General features: G+C 42.8%; 1 protein-coding gene across 1 annotated transcript in view; it reads left to right on the top strand.

Annotated features, from left to right (window-relative positions):
- Nucleotides 1–24,191, top strand: part of LOC108875238 (neurogenic locus notch homolog protein 1) — a 42,979-nt gene extending 18,788 nt beyond the window's left edge. Inside the window, exons 9-34 of the mRNA XM_018664049.2 lie at nucleotides 607–720; nucleotides 3,943–4,056; nucleotides 4,235–4,468; nucleotides 4,536–4,646; nucleotides 5,599–5,791; nucleotides 7,350–7,495; nucleotides 7,656–7,769; nucleotides 8,516–8,635; nucleotides 9,169–9,321; nucleotides 9,435–9,663; nucleotides 10,217–10,418; nucleotides 10,707–10,860; nucleotides 11,071–11,255; nucleotides 11,822–11,954; nucleotides 13,077–13,334; nucleotides 13,878–13,990; nucleotides 14,207–14,778; nucleotides 14,882–15,316; nucleotides 15,449–15,597; nucleotides 17,600–17,813; nucleotides 18,145–18,235; nucleotides 18,537–18,699; nucleotides 20,079–20,377; nucleotides 20,860–21,007; nucleotides 21,094–21,191; nucleotides 21,321–24,191. Coding sequence (XP_018519565.1) covers nucleotides 607–720; nucleotides 3,943–4,056; nucleotides 4,235–4,468; nucleotides 4,536–4,646; nucleotides 5,599–5,791; nucleotides 7,350–7,495; nucleotides 7,656–7,769; nucleotides 8,516–8,635; nucleotides 9,169–9,321; nucleotides 9,435–9,663; nucleotides 10,217–10,418; nucleotides 10,707–10,860; nucleotides 11,071–11,255; nucleotides 11,822–11,954; nucleotides 13,077–13,334; nucleotides 13,878–13,990; nucleotides 14,207–14,778; nucleotides 14,882–15,316; nucleotides 15,449–15,597; nucleotides 17,600–17,813; nucleotides 18,145–18,235; nucleotides 18,537–18,699; nucleotides 20,079–20,377; nucleotides 20,860–21,007; nucleotides 21,094–21,191; nucleotides 21,321–22,697 — 6,119 coding nt within the window. The 3' untranslated portion in view covers nucleotides 22,698–24,191. The remainder of the gene's footprint in view (nucleotides 1–606; nucleotides 721–3,942; nucleotides 4,057–4,234; nucleotides 4,469–4,535; nucleotides 4,647–5,598; nucleotides 5,792–7,349; nucleotides 7,496–7,655; nucleotides 7,770–8,515; nucleotides 8,636–9,168; nucleotides 9,322–9,434; nucleotides 9,664–10,216; nucleotides 10,419–10,706; nucleotides 10,861–11,070; nucleotides 11,256–11,821; nucleotides 11,955–13,076; nucleotides 13,335–13,877; nucleotides 13,991–14,206; nucleotides 14,779–14,881; nucleotides 15,317–15,448; nucleotides 15,598–17,599; nucleotides 17,814–18,144; nucleotides 18,236–18,536; nucleotides 18,700–20,078; nucleotides 20,378–20,859; nucleotides 21,008–21,093; nucleotides 21,192–21,320) is intronic.
- Nucleotides 24,192–24,762: the final 571 nt, after the last annotated feature.

The following is a 24,762-nucleotide window of genomic DNA, read 5'->3' as shown; positions in this document are numbered from 1 at the left end:
AGTAAAGTTTCTGTCCTTTCCAAAGGCTGACCTCATGGCATCAAACATGACTAATTTCTTTTTTACATGGTTTTCTTTAGTGCTGAAATTTATTACCTTTTGGTCAATTGTGGAATATTTTAAATCATCAATTTTGAGACTTAATTTGTCTTTTATCATTTTTCCAATCCATTTTTGTCCAAACATGCTTTTCAAAGATTCTCAAATCCTCTGTTTCACATCTCTGTAAATAGAATTATCTTCATTAAACTTAAGGATGCAGCTGAATCATTTAGTCCGTGAATTGTTTAGTCAGAAAAATAACCAGCAACTATTTTCATACTTAATTACTTCTGTAAGTCATTTGTCAAACAAAAAATACCAAACATTTTCTAGTTTTTCCTTCTCAGTTTTTCGGGGATTTAGCTTTTGACGTCACCACAAACTTTTCAATTAATTTAGAAAGTAATTGCTAATTGCAGCCCTACTCCCATTTATAGGACCGCAGTGTATAATTTCAGTCCATTACAGCAGTATACAATATTACAGCAGTGTGAAAATGCTTCTCACTGTGTCTCTGTCTAACCGATCCATCTCCCTCTTGGTCCTCCCTTGCTAATTGGCCAGGCTACGAGGGGGAGTTCTGCGAGATCGATACGGACGAGTGCGCCAACAGCCCCTGCCTGAACGGCGGCAAGTGTATCGACAAAATCAACTCCTTCCACTGCCAGTGCCCCACAGGTGAGGCTGCCGTGCTGCTGCAGAGGAGGGGGGAGGGTGAGGGAGGAAAGGGAGGGAGAGGAAGCTCTTGCTCTCTCTCTCTCTCTCTCTCTCTCTCTCAATCACAAACACACACATACACACACAAACACCTCTGTGGACGGGCACTAATCCCAGCCCTGAGGCAGGCTTACGCAGGCCCGGGTAGCCAGAACGAACGCAGCAGTCGAGGAGGAGAGGGGGGAAAAACAATCTATAGGGAAAGGCTTGAGGAAGTTTGAACTTTTTAAACAAGTTTCTTATCCTGTCTGCAAAGTCTGATGAGTGAGCAGAAACTTGTGGATCTAAACAAGACTTTTGACTGTGACTGGGAACCAGGGGGAGCTAATAATAGTGGGCAGAATTACTACAGCGTTTCATGAAATAAGGTTGTCTGTGTTGTGGTGGTGAATGAGGTAGTTGCGTGGTCTATTTTGAGGGCAGGTAATTGTTTGGCTTCAGCTTTTTTTCCCCAGAAATGCCATTGGAGTTACACTATTTGGACAAGAGGTATTGATGTTTTATTCAGGGGTGAAGGAATGCAACTATTGAATCTTGGATAGAGAGAAAAAAGAAAGGATGAAAAGAAAGGAAGGTTCTTCAAACTCCCCAAATGTGTTTTTTTGTTTTGCATTCTTTCAGTGGGATCATTGAGGTGGAAGTGATTTTTTTTTTTTTTTTCCTGCTCTTTCTTTTCTGGGAGGAAAAATAGCGAAGCTCTGAGTCGGGTGGATCAAAGGCAGCCTGGGTGGAGAGAGGCAGGATTCCTCCTGTTGAGAGAAAAAGAAAGGAAGGAGGAAGGATGGAAAGAAAGAAAGAAAAGACATCCCAACAAGGAAGCTTTAGAATTAATAGAGAGGGGGTACAAGAGTGAACACAAGAGCTTAACGCTTACCCAAAACCGTGTGTGTGTGACAGTGAGAGTAGGGTTTATGTGAGGAAGCTGCACAAAGTGGTGGTGGTGAAAGTGTTTTTTGGGGAGCGGGGCGGGGCGGGGGGGCTGGGTTTGAGATGCACAGACCGTTATGCTGAAGCAGGAAGGGAGGGCTAAAGAAGGGGGAGGGGTTTTAACCGCCCTGCTTGAGATGTAAATTTGTCCCTGTTGCGAGCGAGGCCCGAGGCGAGGGTCCCCTCTTTTCATTTCTGTACATGGAATAGCCATGGAAACCCCACTGAGAGCCATTGAAATGTCTGATTCCAGCAGTCTGGGGATAAATCCCTCTTCGGCTGCTGAGGTGCACGATGTGTGTGCGTTCCTGTGCATGCTTGCATTTCTGCTTCACCTTTTGTGTGTGTATGCATATGTGTGCATCTGGGTAAGAAATTCATTCATTTCATAGATTTTTTTTTTTCAGTCTTCTTAATCTCAATCAGAAGTGCATTTTGGGCACTGTAACTGAACTGTGGAGAAACTTAACATTTGCATCGCGTCCTGGCAAATAAACACTCGATTTGTGCCGCTGAGGTTTGTTCCAGCTTTTTTCCCACTGCTGGAAACTGGCAGCACTGCTAACAGAAGACTCTGGTGTTGTTTTGCCCTCTCTGTCTGCAAACAGCTGATCCTCCACTTTTTGAGTATTGAAGTTTCTTCTTTAAATTGGCTGTTTTGTTTATTGTTGATTCAATAGTTAATGTGAGGTTAGAATTTCATTTGCAGGACTGTGTACTGCCAAAACTTTATACTGTCTCAGCCTGCATACTTCAGAGTGAGTGAAAAACTATGGAAGCTCCTGCTGACGTAAGTCACAGAAAACACACTGAGACACTGATGATTACTGACAAAGTAATAGTTTTGGTACCACTTCTTTTATAGGTTTATAGGTTGTAGCTTATGGCTTATTAATGTACATTAAAATATGTACATACTTAAGCTCACAGGATACTCACTATGAAATAAAACAAAGATAAGAGAAAAATGCACCCTTTATGATGCGTTTATGCCTTTTAACAAATGACTTTATCAATCATTAAAGAATATACAAATTCTTTGTAGATCAGGTTTTTTGGGTCAGTAGGGTATGAAAAAACACTTTTAAAACAGTGCTTTATTAGAAAGTGGCCATGTTGTGAAAGCATCTATTTGACTGGTATTTATTTGTTCTCTTATTGGTAATAAATGTTGGTAATTTTTAATAGCTCATTGATCAGTGTTTCACAACAAGGCAACCCAAAAGTTGTTGTTACTAAAAGCTTAAATGTGATCTGTAACACATTAGTAAATTATTTGTTAACCATCAATGATACAAATAGTCATGACTAATAAATCTTTTTGTGCCTTATTGGAAAGTAGCACCACATACTACGTATTTTTGGAACTAAAAGCACACAGCTTCACTGAGTCTGCATCCCAGTCCTCATGTCATGTGTGTTCACACGGCCAAGTCATAACTCAGTAAGTGCTTCTAGCAAAGTCCACTGGGAGAAATCAGCTCGCCCGTCAGCCACACAAATACTTTGTCGCTGGATTAGCCGTAGCCTTTTTAGCTTAAACCTCCTGCGTGTTCCTGCGGTGAGGCGGGGAGGGGAAGTGGTACTTTATCACTTCATCAGACAACATCCCACTAGTCCTGGGACTGTACCATCTCATGACCAAGGGGAAAAGAAGAAAATATCTGAGATGAGGAAAAATGGAGAAAGCCCTTCTGGTTGATTTTGAATGACGAGGAGTTTGAATAGTGGAGGGTCAAAGGTCAAGCTGGCTCCTTTTTCGGGGCGGGCAGGGACTGGAGGGGGGACTGGAGTAGGGGGTGAAAGCAAGACAGGAGAATGCACATTGTGATGGAAAAGTTTTGGGGGACAAAGGAGGCAACAGGCTCAGTTTGGCGTTGCGTTGAGCAGACAGGCCCTCTTTTGTCTCTCACCCCTTGGTCAGGAGGCCTCGCAACTTTCATTCTTTCCTCATTTTTTCCCTCTCTCCCCCCTCCCGCTTTAAATGAGTTGGTTCCCCCACTCTCCCTTCTCCTTTTGGAGTCGTGCTGAAAAGAAGAGAAAGGGAAAATAGAGAGCTTGTAGTGTTTCACACTCGTTAATTAACATGCAGATTTCTGATTCGCTGAGAGCTCTTATAGTGTGGGCTTGGGATTATGAGCGGGACTGGTTTGAAATGGTGAGAACACAGAGTAGCCATGTCTCCACACATACGCACACACACACTCCTTCACGCACACACATGCACACAATAACACCCTCTTGTTGTTTTTCTAGGCTTCACTGGGAACCTTTGCCAGATAGACTTTGATGAGTGTGCCAGCACACCGTGCAAAAATGGCGCCAAGTGCACAGACGGGCCCAACAAGTACACCTGCGACTGCACTGAAGGTACACAAGCTTTAACAAAAGCCAAAAAAAAGTTTAACAGAATCTGAAATTACAGAGTAATTTTTTAAAGAATCAAATTTACATTGCTTGCCTGTGAAATGCATCAAATTTCAAGAAAGACTGACCAAAGTTAACACAAGATGATGCATTAGTGAAAAAGAAAACACCTTTTTGACAGGTTACACTGGGAGGCACTGCGAGACGGACATCAACGAGTGTTACTCCAACCCCTGCCACTATGGCACCTGCATCGACGGCCTGGCCTCCTTCAGCTGCCACTGCAGACCTGGATACACCGGCCGACTCTGTGAAACCAACATCAACGAGTGTCTGAGCCTGCCGTGCAGGAACGGAGGCACCTGCCAGGACCGAGAAAACGCCTACGTCTGCAGCTGCCCTAAGGGAACTGCAGGTGAGGACCGCACACACAGTAACCTTAAACTTCTTTTTGAACTTTACTGAGAGCAATTTTCTTACAGGAACCAACTGTGAAATCAACATCGACGACTGTAAGAGCAATCCCTGCGACTATGGGACGTGCATCGACAAGATCAATGGCTACGAATGTGCCTGTGCACCTGGCTACACTGGTAAGCATTTTAAATATACAGTGTTACTGCTCAGGCTTTACACATGTGGGTGTTTTATGGCAGAAGATTCAGCTCAACCTCGGGGAGCAAGAAGAGTTTGCCATCTTCTCTCTACAAAAGCTAAAACTGAACAAAATTGAAACTTTTACTGCCGCGAGAAGAAGGAGTGAGAAGGTGGGAATTGTAGAGAGGTTTGTCCTTGTGAGTGCAGTTTAGGTGACTCTCTTTCTCTTACCTGTCAATACACAGAAAGGCTGTTTGATTCTATAGTTTATTTAAGCCTGGTTAAACATTGCTGCCATCTCAGGTTACCCACAGACAAAATGAGTCTTTAAGGTGCGGGATTCGAGGATCTAAGGTACGGATGGAGGAGTGTGGTCCTGATGGGGAGGGTGACAGATGGCGAGCGAGCAAGCACGCTCCTCTGAGGCTCAACCGGTGTCACTTTCCAGCTCCACCCTGTCCCCCAACCTGCTGCTGTTAGGACACGCAAACTGCCCTCCCACACAAAGAGGAGGACACACACACACACACACACACACTCTGGCACACACACGGTCACCGGGGATTTGAGTGGGAGAAAAGATTCCCTGAAAGATTCCTGAAAGTTGAGCTTTTAAAAGCTTGGAAGCCGGTCCCTGCTTTAAAGCTAAATGGGCTGCCTTTATGTTATGCGTGGCACCGGGCTGAATGGCGTCAATGCCTCAAGTGGCCGACAAAGAGGGACTTAAAACCCCTCATGTTTCTGGAAATTGATACATTTGCTGGTCTGAGATATAGACTTCATTGTGTGGCAGTTTTTTCTGTTGTTGTATGAGTTGGTGTTGTGGATTTTAAAAAAGAAAATACTTCAAATAGACTGCAGAATCATCAGTTCACTGTCTACACACCAGTGAGGAGATTATTTGATTTGATTACTATAAGGGTCAAACCATCCCCTCCTTTCTTTTAGGCACCATGTGTAACATCAACATCGACGAGTGCGCCATCAACCCCTGCCACAACGGCGGCACCTGCATCGACGGCATCAACGGCTTCACCTGTGTGTGTCCAGAGGGTTACCATGACACCACCTGCTTCTCCCAAGTCAACGAGTGTCTCAGCAACCCCTGCATCCACGGCCACTGTGAAGACAAGATCAATGGGTGAGGCAGCAAGACAGGATGAATCATTTGTTTCTTTACCTGAAGGATGTTAAGTGAAACCAGATGTTGTTCTGTGAAGAAGCCCCTGTCTCCTGGAGCTGTAATATGTCTACATATCAGGATACATAGATCTACATATCTCATGAACAGCTTGTGGCTTCTTGCCAGTTGGTTAATATCTGGTTGTTTTAAGGCAAATGGCCAATCTTGATATACATTTTTGTCTTTGGGAAAGGAATGTAAGTGGAGTTTTATTTTCTTCCATTTGGACTTTTCCCTATGGCTTCTGGTATGAAGGTTTGTCTTCATATTGTACATGTATATTTTACTCTATCAACTGTACAGCCACTCTACCTTTGAATAGACTAGCTGTTTCCCACTGCTTTCAGTCTTTATGCTAAGCTAAGCCAACCAGCTTCTGACAGTTGAACCATATTCACTGTTCAATATTTCAGAGAATATTCAGCTGTTAGCGATAAATACTTTTTCTAGAGGAAAAAAATAATTAGGCAATGAAAATGAAGTAAGTAGTAAGATTTAAATTCCTCTAAATTTCTAATTTAATGTACAAAATTTTTGATACTAGTGCCAATACAATACCTAAGTTTGGTAGCAATACTAAAATGATACTTTAAAATTTAAAGCCCTTTTTCGCTTAACCCTTTATCGGGCAAGTGACTATATATGATATCAATATCTATATACATATATATATATATATATATATATATATATATACACACACACACACACACATATATATCATTTGTTATTTATGTTATATATAGATATATGTGCGTTATGTTCAATGAAATGTTTAACATTAAAAATAAATGTTCCTTTACCTTTATATGTGTTTTATGTATTTTTTTAATACATATACACCTTTTAGATGGTTTAGATGGGCAAGGAACCATATATGGTAACTTCATTGATCTTGATTTTCTACATGAAAATTGAACATTTTCAAAAATGTCACAAAAGTAAAAAAGTCTTGTTGTGCACTGCTATGACACTCTAGGGTTGAAATTTTGAATTTCCAAGTATTTGCCCGAGTGCCCGATAAAGGGTTAAAGGGATAGTTCAACATGGGGATTGCACTTATTTGCTGTCTTGAAGAGAGGTAGATGAGAAGCTTGATACCACTCTCACGTGTTCAAAAAGTGAAGCTACAGCTAGCAGCTAGTTAGCTTAGTTTTGATAGTTAGCCTCAGATGTAAGAGTGGTATTGATCCTTTCATCTAACCCTGAGTTAGACAGCAAATAAACATGTATCTCAAAATATCCAACTATTCTTTTAACAGGAGGCCAAATTTCTCATATGATAAATGCTGTTTGACAAAAGCAGGCATAAAAGTGGCAGATTTTTTAAATTTAATTTGAGAACTATTTAAGAATGTTAGACTTTCAGTGCCAGCTTTCAGGACTTGCCCAGTTTTTGATACATTTTGGTTCAACTAATATCTGGTGACAGACTTCAAGTGGAAGGAAATTATATAACAAAAGCCTGTCAGACTGACTTGATCACTGACAATTTCCAACATTTTCTCTCCGTCAGCTATAAATGCCTGTGTGATTCTGGCTGGAGCGGTAAAAACTGTGACATCAACAACAATGAGTGTGAATCCAACCCATGTATGAATGGAGGCACCTGCAAGGATATGACCAGCGGATATGTTTGCACCTGCCGCATGGGCTTCACTGGTCAGTATTTGTGTGATTGTGGATGAGCGTGTGTCGGTGTTTTGGCTTGTGTATAGCGTGCGTTTGTCATCCAAACCACACTTTCCTCCACACCACTTGACTTTTGACCTTCAACTTGAGCTGAAGTGTGTATAATGTATTCCCCTGGTGCTGATCACAGGTCCAAACTGCCAGACCAACATCAACGAATGTGCCTCCAACCCCTGCCTCAACCAAGGGACCTGCATTGACGATGTAGCGGGCTACAAGTGCAACTGTGTCCTGCCTTACACGGGTATGAAAATACTATTGAAAATATTTGATACGCCCACGTGCTGGCTTGGTGTTCAGGAATTTCCCATCTGGGAGGGAGGTGAAGTTTCCACAGCCTGTGTACTTCACGTTATTGAGCAAAAACATGCATCGGATGAACTAACTGTCGAGTAAAGTTCAGCAGCAAGACTTCCTCAGGGCTCAGAGACACCAAACCTCTGGCTCACTCTGCTCCTCTGTGGTACACAAACATCCATGAGAAGAGAGCTGGAAAATATTTTCATGTCATCTCATTTATTATTTGACAAAACAGATAATAATGGAAAGGCTAAGGGCAAATTTTCTTGTATTTGTCAAGTCGTCTTTTTGGAAAAATCCACAGGACTTTGAATAATAAAAGGCCTTTTGCTTGTGCCGGGGTGGGGTGCTTGACACATTTCCTCTTTGCCTGTTTCCTGTCTCACAGAACTGCAAATGGCTTCACAATGGCCGGACACTGGAGCCAGGTTCCTCTATGAGCCCTGTGTTGTGGAAAAAGATAGGGAAATGTCTCTGCAGGCCTCTAATACTGACAGAACCTGGCTAAAATCTTCTGATAGCACTGAGTGAAAGATGATTCTGTGTCCATTTGGGTTGGGTTATCTCCAAGTTCATGACTCTTACATGATGTCACACAGTGAAACTTAAGCACAGTTTGTGATTTATTTTAATTGAAGGTGTTCTGTAATATGTAATTATAAATATGATTTTGTATTCATATGTTTGTAGGAGAGAACTGTGAAACCTTGATGGCCCCCTGTAGCTCCAAACCCTGCAAACATGGAGGACTGTGTCAGGAGTCTGAGGACTATCAGAGCTTCTCTTGTGTCTGTCCTGAAGGCTGGCAAGGTAAACATTAATGTCTGCATACCTGTGTGTTCTACAGCAACTATTTTTTCCTAATTGTCAGTGGAAAGGTCACTGAGGTCTTCTCATGTGTTCCCAAGACAGAAAAGTTTTATTGTGCAGAACTCCATTGAAAAAATTGCAAATTTTGCATAAAATTTCAGATTTGTGTATTTATATTCAAAATGAGAAAAAGGATTTGCTGTATACCAGGACCTCTGCCTTCTTCAAGTCTTTTTTTTCAGACCTGAATTATACAACTTACAGAGGAATTCAAATTTTCTCATATGTGTTTACGTAGTTTAGAGGATGGACATGATAAAATTTTTATCTTATAGTATAGTCTTATAGTAACTGCCAGAATTATTTACACTCTTAGTTTCTCACTTATCCTTAGAACTACTATACACTTGCATACCTTCCCTCCCGGGGCTCAGTTAAGTGTAACTTAATATCCTGTTATCTAAACACACAGTTTTTGTCCCTTCATTTAAAGGGAAGATTTAAAAATCTCTCCTGCATTTCTTCTCTCTCAGGCCAAACCTGTGAGGTGGACATCAAAGAGTGTGTGAAGAATCCCTGTCGCAACGGAGCAACCTGCCAGAACACTTTGGGCAGTTATCGCTGTGGCTGCAAACCAGGCTTCACTGGACGCAACTGTGAGACCAACATCGACGACTGCAAGCCCAGTGAGTTTTCCCGTTTTTCTTCCCTTTATTTCTTTTCTCTGGTGCATGATATAAAAGACCTGAAAGCAACTTAACACATTCACTGAGATGCGTCAAATCTCACCCCTCTGTAGACCCCTGCAGCAACGGAGGCCACTGCAAGGACGAGGTGAACGGTTTCCTGTGTACCTGCCTGCTCGGCTTCAGGGGAACAACATGCGAGGAGGACATCAACGAGTGTGAGAGCAACCCGTGTAAGAACGGAGCCAATTGCACCGACTGTGTCAACAGCTACACCTGCACCTGCCCGCCAGGCTTCAGTGGAATCCACTGTGAAAATAACACTCCCGACTGCACTGAGAGGTACGGAGCTCGCAGAAAACAAAGTGCCACATTAGTGTCACTATCATATTCAGACTTCACAAATTATATTTTAAGAGTTAAGGCAGACAGGGGAACACTGTTCATTGTGTGTATTTACACAGATTGATGTGTAAGGGCATCTGTTGAGATCAACAGGTTCATTTTACTGGTAACCCCATTTTCTTGTCCACTACTGCCCCCTCTGGTGGAGTATTGATTTACAACAGCCAACTTAAACATCTCCTAAATATTGCAGCTGTTCCATTAGCAATAAAAGATAAATTGTCTGTAAGTTCAATTAGACTATGACTATGGAATTGTTTGCTTACATGCCAAGATTAGTTTCCTTATGTGTCATCAGTGGAGCAAGTATATACAGAAGAACACTGCAGTAAAAAATAATATGTTCTTAGTTAACTTTCTATGGGTAAATCAGGTGAAAATTTGCTTGCAACTCTGATAATGAGAGTTGTTTTGGTTTGCTCTCCTCCTGTCTTCTGCAGAATACTTTACTCATTTTAGTTTTTATTACTATTCTTTTTTTTCCCGGCAGCTCCTGCTTCAATGGCGGCACCTGCATGGACGGCATCAATGCCTTCACGTGTTTATGCCCACCTGGCTTCACTGGGAGTTACTGCCAGCATGACATCAACGAGTGTGACTCCAAACCCTGTCTGAATGGCGGAACCTGCCAGGACAGCTATGGCACCTACAAGTGCACCTGCCCTCATGGTTACACCGGACTCAACTGTCAGGTAGGCAGGAGGGAGCAGCTCAAAAAATGTCTAGATGTCCGAGTAAAACCTGAAATAAATCTGGTTGAAAAGCAAATGTTTATACATGTCTTGGGTACTGATTGTGTAGCCTTTGGTATTCCACACTGAAATATAATCATTTAAATGCACTTAAACATTTATACATCTTTTGATCTGCAAACTACCAAATCAAAGTTACAGCAGTATTAATGTCAAAATAAATATCAGGTTGATGTAATCGTCACCCAGTCAGTGGCTGTTAACCGAACTTGTTCCTGCACCTTTCAGAACTTGGTTCGTTGGTGCGACTCCTCACCCTGTAAGAACGGAGGAACCTGCTGGCAGACGGGCACCACCTACAGGTGCAAGTGTGAGACTGGCTGGACGGGCCTTTATTGTGACGTTCCTAGTGTTTCCTGTGAGGTGGCAGCCAAACAGAGAGGTAAGACAAATGGTACAGGGGTTTCTTTATGTGTGCGTGTTAGTCTGCTTTAAAAGTATGTGCACAGGTGTTTTGCCTAAAGTCACAATATCATAGACTGAGGGAGAATTAGTGTGTTGGTGAAAATGTATGCAAATCTCCCCTGAGCAAATAAAATTATTCAAAAACAACACTTACTACAGTATCCTCTATCTTATCCTCTCTGTGTAGGAGTCGATGTCGCCCATCTGTGCCGTAACTCGGGTCAGTGTCTGGACGCAGGAAACGTTCACTACTGCCACTGCCAGGTCGGATACACTGGGAGCTACTGTGAGGAGCAGGTGGATGAATGCACCCCGAACCCCTGCCAAAATGGAGCCACCTGCACCGACTTTTTAGGCGGATACACCTGCAAGGTAAGAAACTGAAATAAACCTGCACCCAGTAGTTTGAATTTACATGAAAATTGGAAGAGCTATGCCCAAGTTATTTTTGTGTTTTATTTATTTGTGTATATGGTCCATGTATGGTCCATATTCAAGGGATTTTTTAAATATGAACAGGTGAAAATCAGCTCAATCATGCAGATGGTTTTTACTTTTAAGTGCAAGTTGAGTTTTTCATGCCACTCTCCTTGGCTTTTCAAAGGGACTATTAGTTTAACTTAATCGCAAGTTTAAAATCTCAAAACCTCAATTTTGTTTCATGAAGTTGTTAAAATGCCAGGATGTACAGCAGGCATCCCTTCAGCTGATACATCACTGTGCAGTCCTAATGAAGAGGCCTGTTTATAAATAGAAGGCAAACAGCTTGGTTATGTTAATCTCCCCCGGAATAAAGGATCTGCTGGCCTTGGCAGGATGGAGGCCAGAAAACAGCCAGGTAAACAAAAACCATCTCTGTTTCATGTCAGACATTGATTAAACGTTCCCCTCTCTTCTCTTGGCTTCCTCTTCTCTCCCTTGTTCCCTCCGTCTCTCAGTGCATGCCAGGCTACGTCGGGACCAACTGCTCTGACGAGATCAATGAGTGCTTCTCCCAGCCGTGCCAGAACGGGGGCACCTGCATTGACCTGATCAATACCTACAAATGCTCCTGTCCCCGGGGAACCCAAGGTCAGCAGACCCCACGCACACACCTCCACGCCACTCCGCCTATCCATCCTCTCCGTCCTTGTCTCCACGCTTCATTAATTAGGGCTTAACAGCACCTAGGGCATGTCTGAAAACTCCTCCCCCCGTCTTGCCTTCATTCCCTCCTCTACTTGTCAAATACGCCATCGATTTTTCTCTTGGACATGAAGGGGAGTGTGTGTTGTAGGTCAGCCTGAAGTGCCAGTGGAGCTTGGTGCATCCCAAAAAAGCCAACATGTTGATCAAGACGCTAAAATATGTTAGAAGCTTTGACATAACGTTAAAAGATGATCCACCATAAAACAGTTGTTTTGGGTTTTTTTTTAGATTCACATTTTTTTAAGGCTCATTGTTTTTACCAGATACAGCATTTTTATTGTTAAATATTTTTAAAAACACATCAACCTTTCCCTCCAGTGTCACGTCCTGCCTCTGTTTTAACTTAAAGTGCAGACACCGGACAGGACACCATTAAAATTCAGTTTATTTGTGACTCTTTTTAAGTCTATTGGTATTTCTGTACTGCATTTCTAGAAGTTTCAACCTTTCTATTTTTATTAAACATCAGGCCATATAATATGATAGATGTGTTAGAAGTCTTACTGAAAATGTACAGATTTTTACCAGGTGCAGATCAATTTAAACCATGCTGGAAGAGGACACTGACCACTATGGTTTATGTTGAAGAAAGTTCTTTTGAAATTAAAGGGAGGAGAAATAGAAAAATGGGGAGAAAATACAAATGAGATGTGGATAATGTGCCAAAATCCCTTTAAGTAATTAATTTAAAAAATGATTTAGTTATGGTCATTTTTAAAATCAGATTTTTGCAGGATAATTCAACTGTACATAGGGATACATCTTGTTAAGAAAATTAAAAACAAAAATAATGAGCCTTTACCATTTTATACTGTTCAGTCTGTAATCATACTGGGACAAATCAGTTACACAAGAGGCAGATGTATGATTTTTTCCGTTGACTTTATCCTCATGTTTTTTCTGTGCTTACTGATCACTCAGTTTATCTATGAAACCCTCAGGGTTACCTTTGAACCAACTAGAGTGACGTTCCTTTTCCCTCTTCTCGTACCGTACCATCCTCAGGGGTGCACTGTGAGATCAATATTGACGACTGCAACCCGTTCATCGACCCAGTCACCAAAGAGCCAAAGTGCTTCAACAACGGCAAGTGCGTGGATCGAGTTGGAGGCTACCACTGCATCTGCTCCGCGGGGTACGTCGGGGAGCGCTGCGAGGGAGACGTCAACGAGTGTCTGTCCAACCCCTGTGACCCGCGGGGCACGCACAGCTGCATCCAGCTCACCAACAACTACCGCTGCGAATGTCGCACTGGATACACAGGTAAACGTCTTATTTACCAAATTCTCTGTTGAGATATGTTCCGTTTTTTTTGAATTTATGTCCATAGTTTTTTCTGTTATTATACAGAGCTTAGACTTGTAGGCCTGTTAAGAGACTAGCCCAATGATACTGGATTTTTTAGGCCATTAAATATATTATTATTTGAAAGTTCAGTAATCATATTTTTACATAAACACACAACACAAGAATCCCCTTAATTTTTTTTTATTGGGACATTCTGCAGTTGATATCTGGTCGCAATGGACACCTCAAACATATCTTTGTCATGTCCCTACTGAGATTTCTTATTACTAATCACCACCATATGCACATATACTAACACTTACACTGTACTGTACACTGTTGGCTTAAACTATACTGGCAGTAAGCCATTATTAGACAATTATCAAGTCCTAAAAGATGTGTGTGCTGTTGGCTGTAAAAATAAACTCGATGTGAATTGCAGTCACAATGGAAATGTGAGGATATTTTTCAAACTAATTAATATGTTTAACTTCTTTTATGTGTGTGACCCCTCCGTAGGTCAGCGTTGTGACACAGTCTTCGATGGCTGTAAGGGTAAACCTTGTCGTAATGGAGGGACTTGTGCTGTAGCCAGTAACACACCACACGGCTTCATCTGCAAATGTCCACCTGTGAGTACCCACACACACATACACACACACAGATGTTTGTCACAAGAGTGTGAGCAGATTTTGGTCTACTAATCAAATAGAGACACATTTAAACACACCTATTATTGTTGTTTATATGTTTTTAAAAAACAAGCCCTGAGCTATTTGCTAAAAGAAATTTGAAAGAATCCTAATTCATATGTGGTTTTCTTATGTATTTTCGTCCCCTTCTGACAGGGCTTTACTGGCTCTACATGTGAATATGACGCCCAGGCCTGTGGTAGCCTTCATTGTCGCAACGGAGGCACTTGCATCTCTGGCCACAAGAGCCCCAAGTGTCTGTGCACCTCGTCATTCACCGGGCCCGAGTGTCAGTATCCCACCGACAGCTCCTGTAATTCAAACCCCTGCTACAATGGCGGCACGTGTGAATACACCTCAGAGGAGCCGTTCTACCGCTGCGTCTGCCCTGCAAACTTCAACGGCCTCAGCTGCCACATCCTGGATTACAGCTTCCGGGGAGGGATTGGCCACGACATCCTGCCACCGTCGGAGGTGGACGTCAAATGCGAGAACCCGCAGTGCGAAGAGCATAAGCACAACAAGGTCTGCGATGTACTCTGCAACAACCACTCCTGCGGCTGGGACAACGGCGACTGTTCGCTCAACTTCAATGACCCATGGAAGAACTGCTCGGCCTCACTGCAGTGCTGGCGATACTTCAACAATGGAAAGTGCGATTCGCAGTGTGATAATGCTGGATGCCTCTACGACGGGTTTGACTGCCAGAATCTGGAAGGACAGTGCAAGTAAGTGGCCTTTCAGTCTACATTTAACACAGTTCAAATTATTGAACATAATGAACTTCACATCCAAATGACAATACCCCTAACTTATGTTTTTGGTCTTCAGCCCTCTGTATGATCAGTACTGCAAGGACCACTATGCCGACGGCCACTGTGACCAGGGCTGCAACAATGCAGAGTGTGAGTGGGACGGCCTGGACTGCGCCAATAACATGCCGGAGAAGCTAGCGGTGGGCCAGTTGGTCCTGGTGGTCCACATCACGCCCGAGCAGCTCCTCAGCAACTCGTCCAGCTTTCTGCGCGAGCTGAGCCGCGTCCTCCGAACCAACGTGATATTCAGGAAGACTGGCAAGGGCGAGATGATGGTGTACCCGTACTACGGGAGCGAACACGAGCTGAAGAAGTACAACGTCAAGCGCTCAGTGGACTCGTGGTCAGAGGTACCTGGTAAGGTGCTGAATGTGGTGAAGAGGAGCCTCTATGATGTGGCAGGAGGGAGCAGGAGGGAGAGGAGGGAGCTGGATCATTTGCAGATCAAAGGGTGAGGAGTAGTATTCAAAGTGTTTCCTTCACTGAAGTTTTAGTGTAATTTAAAAGTAAACAGCTGACTTCTTTTCTCTAGTTCTTGACTTAAAATGACCTCTGGATGTGTTACTTCTTTGCCTCACTTTAGTTCAATTGTCCACTTGGAGGTGGATAACCGTCAGTGCTTCCAGCAGTCCACCGAGTGTTTCCAGAGCACCAATGATGCTGCAGCCTTCCTTGGAGCTTTGGCCTCCAGTGGCAAACTGGATGTTCCATACACCATTGAAGCTGTTTTTAGTGAGTATACCTCATAATAGTCTAAATGAATCAATGAAAAGGTGTTTTTGATAATCAGATGTTTGGATGCATCCTCCCTACTTTTACAGCCGTACATTGTTTTCTGCTCATCTTTGAAAATCAATTAGCAGGCTCCTGAATCTCACTTCAGATGTATAAGTCATCACAGTGAATGTCAAGTCATTATATAGTAATGGAGTGCAGACTTTTTCCAAATTAATCTGTACTCAGAGGATTAGTCTGGTGATATCTTTTTTCCCTTTTTACTTCTCAGCAGTTCCCAAAAGATTAAAACCCACAATGAATTTATCCTACTAACATGTATTATCTGATAGAGCTATTTCCTCTTTGCATTTCAGCTCCAGTGAGCCACACTGGGTGACATGTTCCTTCATCAAGATGAGCCTACAGTGTATTTTATATTTACTTTATATTGACCCTACACAAGCCATCCTGCTGTGGGAAAGAGTGGCTAGAACACAAAATGTGTTAATTAAGTGCCTAGCTGCTTAAAGGCAACATGCCTTTAAAAAATAAATAAAAATAAAAAAAGTCCTGTTTTTAACGATTGACATCTTCAGTAGGAACAAATGGATTTGGGGCTCACTGCCACAGACAAAGAAGTGAAGCTGCAAACTGTTGTTGGCTTTGTTGTTTTAATGCAATTTGTTGACAACAAAAACATATAATGCCACTAGCCACAGTATTTAAACTGCATTACCACAAACCAGTAATTGCAGATTTGATGTTCTATGGGACTCTAACAAGTTCAAAGAGTCTGGTAATTGATTTTCATTTGAGTGCAAACTAGAGGCTGCTTGGAATGGTAGGAAAAATACAACCAGAAATGTAAAACATAACTGAAGGGTGTGCAGTCTGATTAGTTCTGATGTAAATAATGTGATTTGGTGTAAACTGGCTAAAACCACTGCACAGTTATGGTTCCGTAAGGCCTCGTTCTTAGTGGCTTCATATACATACTCATACACAAGTGGATAAGACACGTGCTCTTTCACGCTCACACTCAAACTGAGAGCATCTACTGCGCCCTCTGGTCGGGTTCCTAACCCTACCGCTCTTTGATTGTGTATTTGTTATGCAGCAGTGAACAAATGCAATTGTGAATCTCAAGGCCTAAACAATCAATCCTTCCCTCGTTGCGTAAATCCACTGGCTTCGGGCTCCAAAATGGTTAATTGCCGCAAATCAACTCATCCAATCCCCTACTCACACAATGTAACGCTCTATCTCTGTCTCTGTCTCTCTCTTTCTCAGACATGTACACATATACGTCCACAGATAACACACTCACACACGCACACACACGCACACACTTCATCCCACAGTGTGAGGGGCTGCTGCAACCTTCACCTCGCTGAATGTAATACCAGGACTTAATGCATCTCTAAGGGTTTAGGTTGGGGGAGTTTATCATTTCAAAATCGTTAGTGGAAAAAAAAAGAGAAGGGGAAAAATTGATCGGGAGTGTGCTAGAAGTTGGGAGTCTTTGTTATCTCGAAAATCCTAATAAATCCTTCGTCTTTACAGCTTAAAGCGCGTGCAGTAATTTGAAGTTCATTAATCCCCCTCCTTTTTTTCTCCTAAAGAAGAAATGGTAAAGTTGTCTCCTGGTACCCTAGGTTGAAAAGGGAGAGAGAGGAGGTGGTGGTGTCCCCCCCCACCCCCCGTTCTTTTTTTTTTTTATCACGCCCCATCCCTTTTTTTTTTCTTTTTTGATGAAAAGTGGTTAGCAATTCTGATTATTACTGAATAGGTAGTAGAAGCTAGCTTTACAAACGGTGAGGATCGCCAGTCAGTTTCTGGAGCTTGCCGCTGGTTGCGGTGTGTTTTTTGGAGTGGGAACCACGGGGCGAAGAAAGAGCCGGACTAGCTCTGCTCCAACACTCAGGCTGATCCTGGGTGTCCAGGTCTATATCCTCTTGTCAGTCCACGTCTTCTCCCTCGCCCCCGGTCGTGACCATGTTGTCCCTTTTCCTACCAGGCGATGTGGACCAAAAGGTTTCGTCGAACCTCTACCCAATCTACCTGGTCCTGGGCGGCGTAGGGATACTGGCCTTCCTCGGAGTGGGGATGGTGGCTGCCCGAAAGCGCCGCCATGAGCACGGGCGCCTCTGGCTCCCCGAGGGCTTCAAGACCACAGAGACCAGCAAGAAGAAGAGACGTGAGCCTGTCGGGGAGGATTCAGTGGGATTAAAGTAAGTTTCCGTTTATTCACCAGTGGCTCTCAGTGTCATCAGGTACCTGTTTCTTGGCGGGTCAGGTGAAGGGCTAGTTCTGAAGGACAAAATGGGTCTAACTGGTGATCAGTCAAATTTGGGAAAGGAGGATTTTGCCTGGATCATTAATGATAATGATATAGCAGGTTTAGGTGCGCATTAATTGACTTGTTGGGGCAGAGGGGTGGGGTATGGATTTAATCAATGCTTTTGTTTTTCGGCATTGCTGCACCATTAATGCTGAGAGACTCCGATGAGATGGAAGCAGTAGAGAGCAAGGATTTTTACCGGGTTTTCTGCTTCATCGCAGGCCACTAAAAAACACTTCAGACATTTCACTCATGGATGACACCCAGAATGAATGGGGAGAAGATGAGCCTTCGGATGCAAAACGCTTCAGGGTAAGAAAACAGACACACTCACAGAGCTTTTAAATGATTAAGGCATATTTTTTGTTTTGTTTTGTTTTGTTTTGTTTTGTTTTTTGAGAACTAATGCCCTGAAATCAACTTTTAAATTTTAAAATTACTTATATCGGATTTTTGGGAAGACATATTTTTTTAAAATCTTACACAAACAGTAGAAAAATAATTTAACCATATATTTAAAATGAAGTATGCTTATATTTGTGATTTGATTTAAACTCAGCCAATGTTCATGCAGTTTCAGGTGTCTAACCTCTTGCTGTCCCCGTTTTACCAGTTCGACGAGCAGGCGATGCTGGAGGTGGACGACCAGACGGACCACCGCCAGTGGACGCAGCAGCACCTGGACGCCGCCGACCTACGCATCCCCTCCATCGCTCCCACACCCCCTCAGGGCGAGATTGAGAATGACTGCATGGATGTCAATGTGCGAGGACCAGGTGGGTTACTGAACACAACATATTAGTTACATATTGAGGAAATCAAAGGGACCTCTGTGCCAGTAGATGTGAACCAAATTTTGGTTAATTTTCACTCTGGATGACTTAGTTTTCTTTGTAAACAACAATAGATATTCCAAGATTTTACAAAGAAAAATCCAATATAATTCTCATCTGTTGTGGGAAATTATATATCAATTTGCGAAATAAGTTGTGACACACTCGGAACGGAAAAAAGAAGGAAAAAAGCTTTTCTTACGTGAAATGATCTTCCTTCTTTTCTCTTTCCTTTTAATTCTTGCTTGGTTTGTGAAACACAGGATAGTTTCCTCTCTTAAGACCTTCAATTGAAACAACCTGAAGAGGAAAAATCACTCTAGTGGAACAGCTTATGTGCCATAACTCGGAAGAAGGTTGCTGTTGCTATTGATTTGTTTTAAGGGGTCACAAGCTAAAAATCAAACTTTTTGAGTAAACATTTTTAGAGGTATGTGGGTTGATTCACACATTTTCTGAGCAAACATTCCACCCCTCTAGTGTGTGTATTTGTGCGTGTCTGGGTTGATTCATGCCTTTTCTTAGGGAACATTTCACATTTCTTGTGTGTGTGTGTGTGTGTGTGTGTGCGTGTGTGTGTGTCTCCGTAATCGGGCATGTAGGAGTTGCTAAAGCCCCATGTCCTCAGGGTAAAGGATCTTCTTCAAAGCAGCTGGCTGGAAGCCTGGCGCCTGGGGGAAAACACTGATTCCTGATCAGATTAATCATTTGACCAGTAATGGGCCTCTGTTTTTTTTGTATTCCACTTTACAAAAACCAATGAAGGCATCAAATGCAAAAACCCAATTTTGTAATAAGTGCCAAAGTCCCTGAGGAAAAGCTATGAAAAATCAAAGTAACAGGGTTAACAACTTGAGAGCACACTTTTTTCTCCGTCGTGGATCGATGCACTTGAATCGACCAAATCTGCCAGATCTGGGGCTTGCTATCCTTTTGAAGAGGAGAAAACCTATCCAAGTCGACTGCCTGCGCTGCCTCTCACAGTTAGATATTAATGCTTCGTTTTTGCAGCAGCCTAGCTTTAGCAAGCCCTGGCCTCTATCCCCCTAGCTTCGCTTTCCTTCTGAAGCTTCTCCTGTGCCGAGGCCTTGATCAGAATCCATTATCGAAAAGAGAGAGCTGTGATGATTCAACCCAGGCAGAAGTGTCAAATCCACATTCGATTTGTTTGTTGCTTTTGTTTTGATCTGCCTAATGCTTTGAAGTGCAGGCTCTTGTCTTTTTTGTTGCAATTTACTGGGTCTGTGCTGACCATGCTGTCCATTTACCTATAAGTGCCTCCTTTCATATACCCCTCTCCTCCTTCGCCCCTCTCTGTCCAGATGGATTCACACCCCTGATGATTGCATCCTGCAGTGGCGGAGGCTTGGAAACGGGCAACAGCGAGGAAGAGGAGGACGCCTCTGCCAACGTGATCAACGACTTCATCTACCAGGGCGCTAACCTTCACAACCAGACCGACCGTACAGGTGAAACCGCACTTCACCTGGCGGCCCGTTACGCTCGTTCTGACGCCGCCAAACGCCTGCTGGAGGCCAGCGCTGACGCCAACATCCAGGACAACATGGGCAGGACGCCTCTGCATGCTGCTGTGGCAGCTGACGCCCAGGGAGTGTTCCAGGTGGGTTCTTATATGCCAAGTATGTTTCCTAAATATTACCTAGGTGGTATAGTTAGAGTATTTGCATTGAAATTAAAAAAGGATTTGTCAGTTTATCAGTTAATTACATCTATTTTAAAGTTTCAGCTGTTTCCAGCTTCTCAAATGTGGTGATTTTCTTCTTTTCTTTGATTTATATGTCTGTTAATTTGGTAAAGATAGTTAGACAAAACATGCAAGAGTTCTGGGAAGTTGTGATGATCATTTTTTAGTATTTTCTGATGTTTCTCTGACTAGAAAACTTGTCAACTCGCAGTCAAATATTAATTATAGCACTAAAAGGTATAGTTATAAAATAATCTGTTAACTCTCACAGGCCAGGAATACCGGAGGTTAATTGTGTTGAAAATATTTGAGTCAACCTTTTTAAAGTATGAAACTTTGAGTAAGTTAATGGAATCGTGTCTAGCTCAAAAGGAGTAACCTATTGTACGTCTCGATAGATTCTGATAAGGAACCGCGCCACAGACTTGGATGCCCGCATGCATGATGGAACTACACCCCTGATCTTGGCTGCCAGGCTGGCAGTGGAGGGCATGGTGGAGGAGCTCATTAACTGTCATGCTGATGTCAATGCAATTGATGATTTCGGTAAAGCTTCTCAATTTTTTACCCCCCATATGAGCCTACAAATCATTACAGTTCAGATTCAGTGACCCTGTTTTTTGTCTTTTTAGGTAAGTCGGCCTTACACTGGGCTGCAGCAGTAAATAATGTGGAGGCTGCTATTGTGCTTCTCAAGAATGGTGCCAACAAGGACATGCAAAACAACAAGGTATGAGAACAATTTGTCTCCTCTTCCACTTTATACTGTGAAACAAAAGGGAAACATCTTTCTAAAACAACATTCCTGGTTCATCTGTGAATCTCTTAACAAGTTGTCTCCTTTCTCTCTCTGGCTCAGGAGGAAACGCCTCTATTCTTGGCTGCCAGGGAAGGAAGCTACGAGACTGCCAAGGTCTTACTGGACCACTTTGCTAACAGAGAAATTACTGACCACATGGACCGCCTGCCCAGAGACATTGCACAGGAGAGGATGCATCATGACATTGTGCGGCTGATGGATGAGTACAACCTGGTACGAAGTCCTCCCATGCACGGAGGGTCACTCAGCACCACATTGTCACCTCCTCTTTGCTCGCCCAACAGCTATCTGAGCAGCATGAAGCAGCCCCAGCCGCAAGGCCAAGGCCAGGGCAAAAAGGCCCGCAAGCCCAGCACCAAGGGCATTGGCTGCAAGGAGGGCAAAGACATGAAGGTGAAGAAGAAGAATTCCCAGGATGGGAAGTCCGGGAACCTCCTGGACAGCTCAGCTGTTCTGTCACCAGTTGACTCATTGGAGTCTCCACATGGCTATGTCTCTGATGTGGCCTCGCCACCCATGATGACGTCACCTTTCCAGCAGTCGCCATCTGTATCCCTGAACCATCTGCAAGGTATGTCTGACGCACACCTGGCTGTAAACCACATGGTGATGCCAAACAAGCAGGAGCTGGCTCGGATGCAGTTTGACCCGCTGCCTCCCCGCCTCACCCATCTGCCCGTGTCTGGCTCCAGTGGCCAGGGTGCCATGAACGGCCAGTGTGATTGGCTGTCCAGGATGCATGGCAACATGAGCCAGCCAGGCCAGTTCAATCCCATGAGAGGAGGTCCTGGTGGTCAGGGAGGTCTGCACCAGGGAAGCCAGCACGGGATGATGACCTCCCTCCACAACGGCCACCCCACCACCAGCCTGTCGCAGATGATGACCTATCAGGGGATCCAGAGCACCAGACTGGGTCCGCAGCCCCACATCATGCAGCAGCAGGCTCAACAGATGCAGCAGATGCAGAACCTCCAGCAGCTCCAACAACAGCAGCAGCAGCAACAGAGCATCCAGCTGCAGCACCAAAACTCAAACACCACCAACAGCCAGAACTTCATCAGCGGTGAGCTAAGTTCCCCAGAGCTCCAACAGGGCACAGGCAACTCCAGCATGCCCATCCACACCATCCTACCACAGGAGACCCAGATTATGTCCTCCTCCATCAACCAGTCAATGCCCAGCACCCAGTTCCTCACCCCACCCTCCCAGCACAGTTATTCAGGCCCCATGGACAACACCCCAAACCATCAGGTCCAGGTGCCTGATCACCCTTTTCTGACCCCCTCCCCCGGCTCCCCTGATCAGTGGTCCAGTTCATCTCCTCATTCCAACATGTCCGACTGGTCAGAGGGCATTTCAAGTCCACCGACAAGCATGCAGTCTCAGATTGGACATATACCTGAACAGTTCAAATAAATTGTGTGTATCTTTATGCCCAGATGAGCTGCTCTATATTTTTTTATAAGAAAAAAGGCACTCTGTGGGAAAAAAAGAGAAAAAGAGCAAAGCCTGTAAACAAGATTTAATAGGACTTTTTTGTAAGCTTTTATACTAACAGCAACACCTGTTTTTCATCCATTCTTTTTATTTATTAATGTCTTGTTTATACGCATTGCCTACTTACAGAAATTTTGGGGATCCATGGTGTTGGGTCGTACGCAGGACAGACACAGTCTTTTAGAGAGACTTTTTTCTTTTAGTACTTTTTTCTGCAGTGAAGTCGCAGCATACACACTGGGTATTTATTTCTTTGAGGATTTTTAGTCTTTGCCTTTTTTTCCTCAGTCTGTTTATATTATGTTATTTTTTGTATAATCTTGTTTATAAAAAAAAATGTGATTAAGGGGCATTTAATAGAGCACATTTTAAGTTTCAGTGTTATTTCATTTTGTTTGTAAGGTGTGGGAAATATTCTCGTTATCCAGTGATAAGCAAGTTGCAAAAATGAACAGAACACATGTCCTGTATTTCATGCGCAGGTCCTTTCCCCCTTTTAAATACTCTCTAGAGTTTTGTACATTTCTTCAATCAATGGAACAGCATTATGTTGTACCTCTAGATTTGATTGCATTCATATGTAGAGATGTGGTGGAGATGTGATGTGGTGTACAGTATACAGCCATCTTGGAGATTGGCAGTTAAAGACAGGCTTGAGTATCTGTTAGTCCTGTGGTGTTGGAGAACTGGCCCCGTCGGCCACAGTGTATGTTGTTGTCCAGAGGGAAAAAGGAAACTTAATTTCCCCTGTCCCTCCTATTAGTTTGAGCCTATGGCTGTGTTCTTTCTTTTGTAAATATGTTATACATTTCCCTTGCAAGCAAGATTTTGTTTAAGAAATCTGATGTCTTAAGCATGCAAATTTGATAGGTCTCGCACCAGTCAACAGCCTCTAAAATATCAGAACAGAACTGAATATATATTTTGTATTTTAATGTCCCTTATGCATAAATAAATTTGAACTATATACAAATAGATACAATATATTGTTAGGCAACATGTTTCTCATAAAAAAGAAAAAAAACATAAATATTGAGGTTTTATAAATTGATATTTATTTACTGTTCTGTAACACACACACAAAAAAATCTGCTGAGGCAACAATCTGTGTATGTCATGAAATGTTTTTGTTACATTTCAGTTAAATGGAAGAAAGAAAAAGAAAAAAATGATGGCAAAGTTCTCAGTTGTGTCCACTTCAGTGCTTTGTGAGACGCTCCCTGGTATAGTTTGCAAATTGTTATAATTTAAAAAAACTATTAGGTTGTAGTGAAATTGTAATATCTGCAATATGTTTGCTTCCTCTTATAAAGCTATAATTTGCAAGAAATGTATTTTCCCTTTTCATTTTCAATATGTAAAAATGTTTCTTGTTATAATAAAGGGCACTTGTGTGTCTTAAAGTTAAGAGAATTGTCTTTTTTCCCCTTTAAAATGTGACACAAGATCTCAAAAGATCATCATCCTCTGGATAGGTTCAGTTACCTCTGAAGAAAACTAAAAACTAACTAAACAACAATAACAATAGTACAGTAGTCACAGTCTCATATACATCTGCCTCTATCAGGGCAAACTGAGTGTGTCCTTAGATTTAATGTGACCTTTCTCTTCAAACAATGTAGCACTTTTTAAAATTTGCTGAATGAGCAGACTATGATTTTACTTGGTATGTCTCCATCTAGTGGTGCAAATTGCAAATTATTATGTCCAAATGTCACAATATATTTAACACAAGGTCCAGCTGCACCATCTAGGCAATTTGTACATATCTAAATTAATGAACAGATCTTTTCTGTGGCTTAACACCATGGCTGGATTAACCTGCAAGCATGACCAGGGGGCAAAAATAAAGTCCTGGGCCCCAAGTAACTCAGAGTTCCTTCCTGTTCCTGAGCAATAAGTAAAGTTTTTCTAGGTTAGAATGCTATCTGGCCCCAGGTTTGCTGTGTTGTAATTAAACACACAAAGGAAAGAAACTGAAGCA

This window comes from Lates calcarifer, linkage group LG13 (genome assembly GCF_001640805.2).
Source record: "Lates calcarifer isolate ASB-BC8 linkage group LG13, TLL_Latcal_v3, whole genome shotgun sequence".
Classification (NCBI taxonomy): Eukaryota; Metazoa; Chordata; class Actinopteri; family Centropomidae; genus Lates; species Lates calcarifer.
Note: the sequence above shows the minus strand (reverse complement) of the source record. Positions and strands in the feature narration are given on the sequence as shown.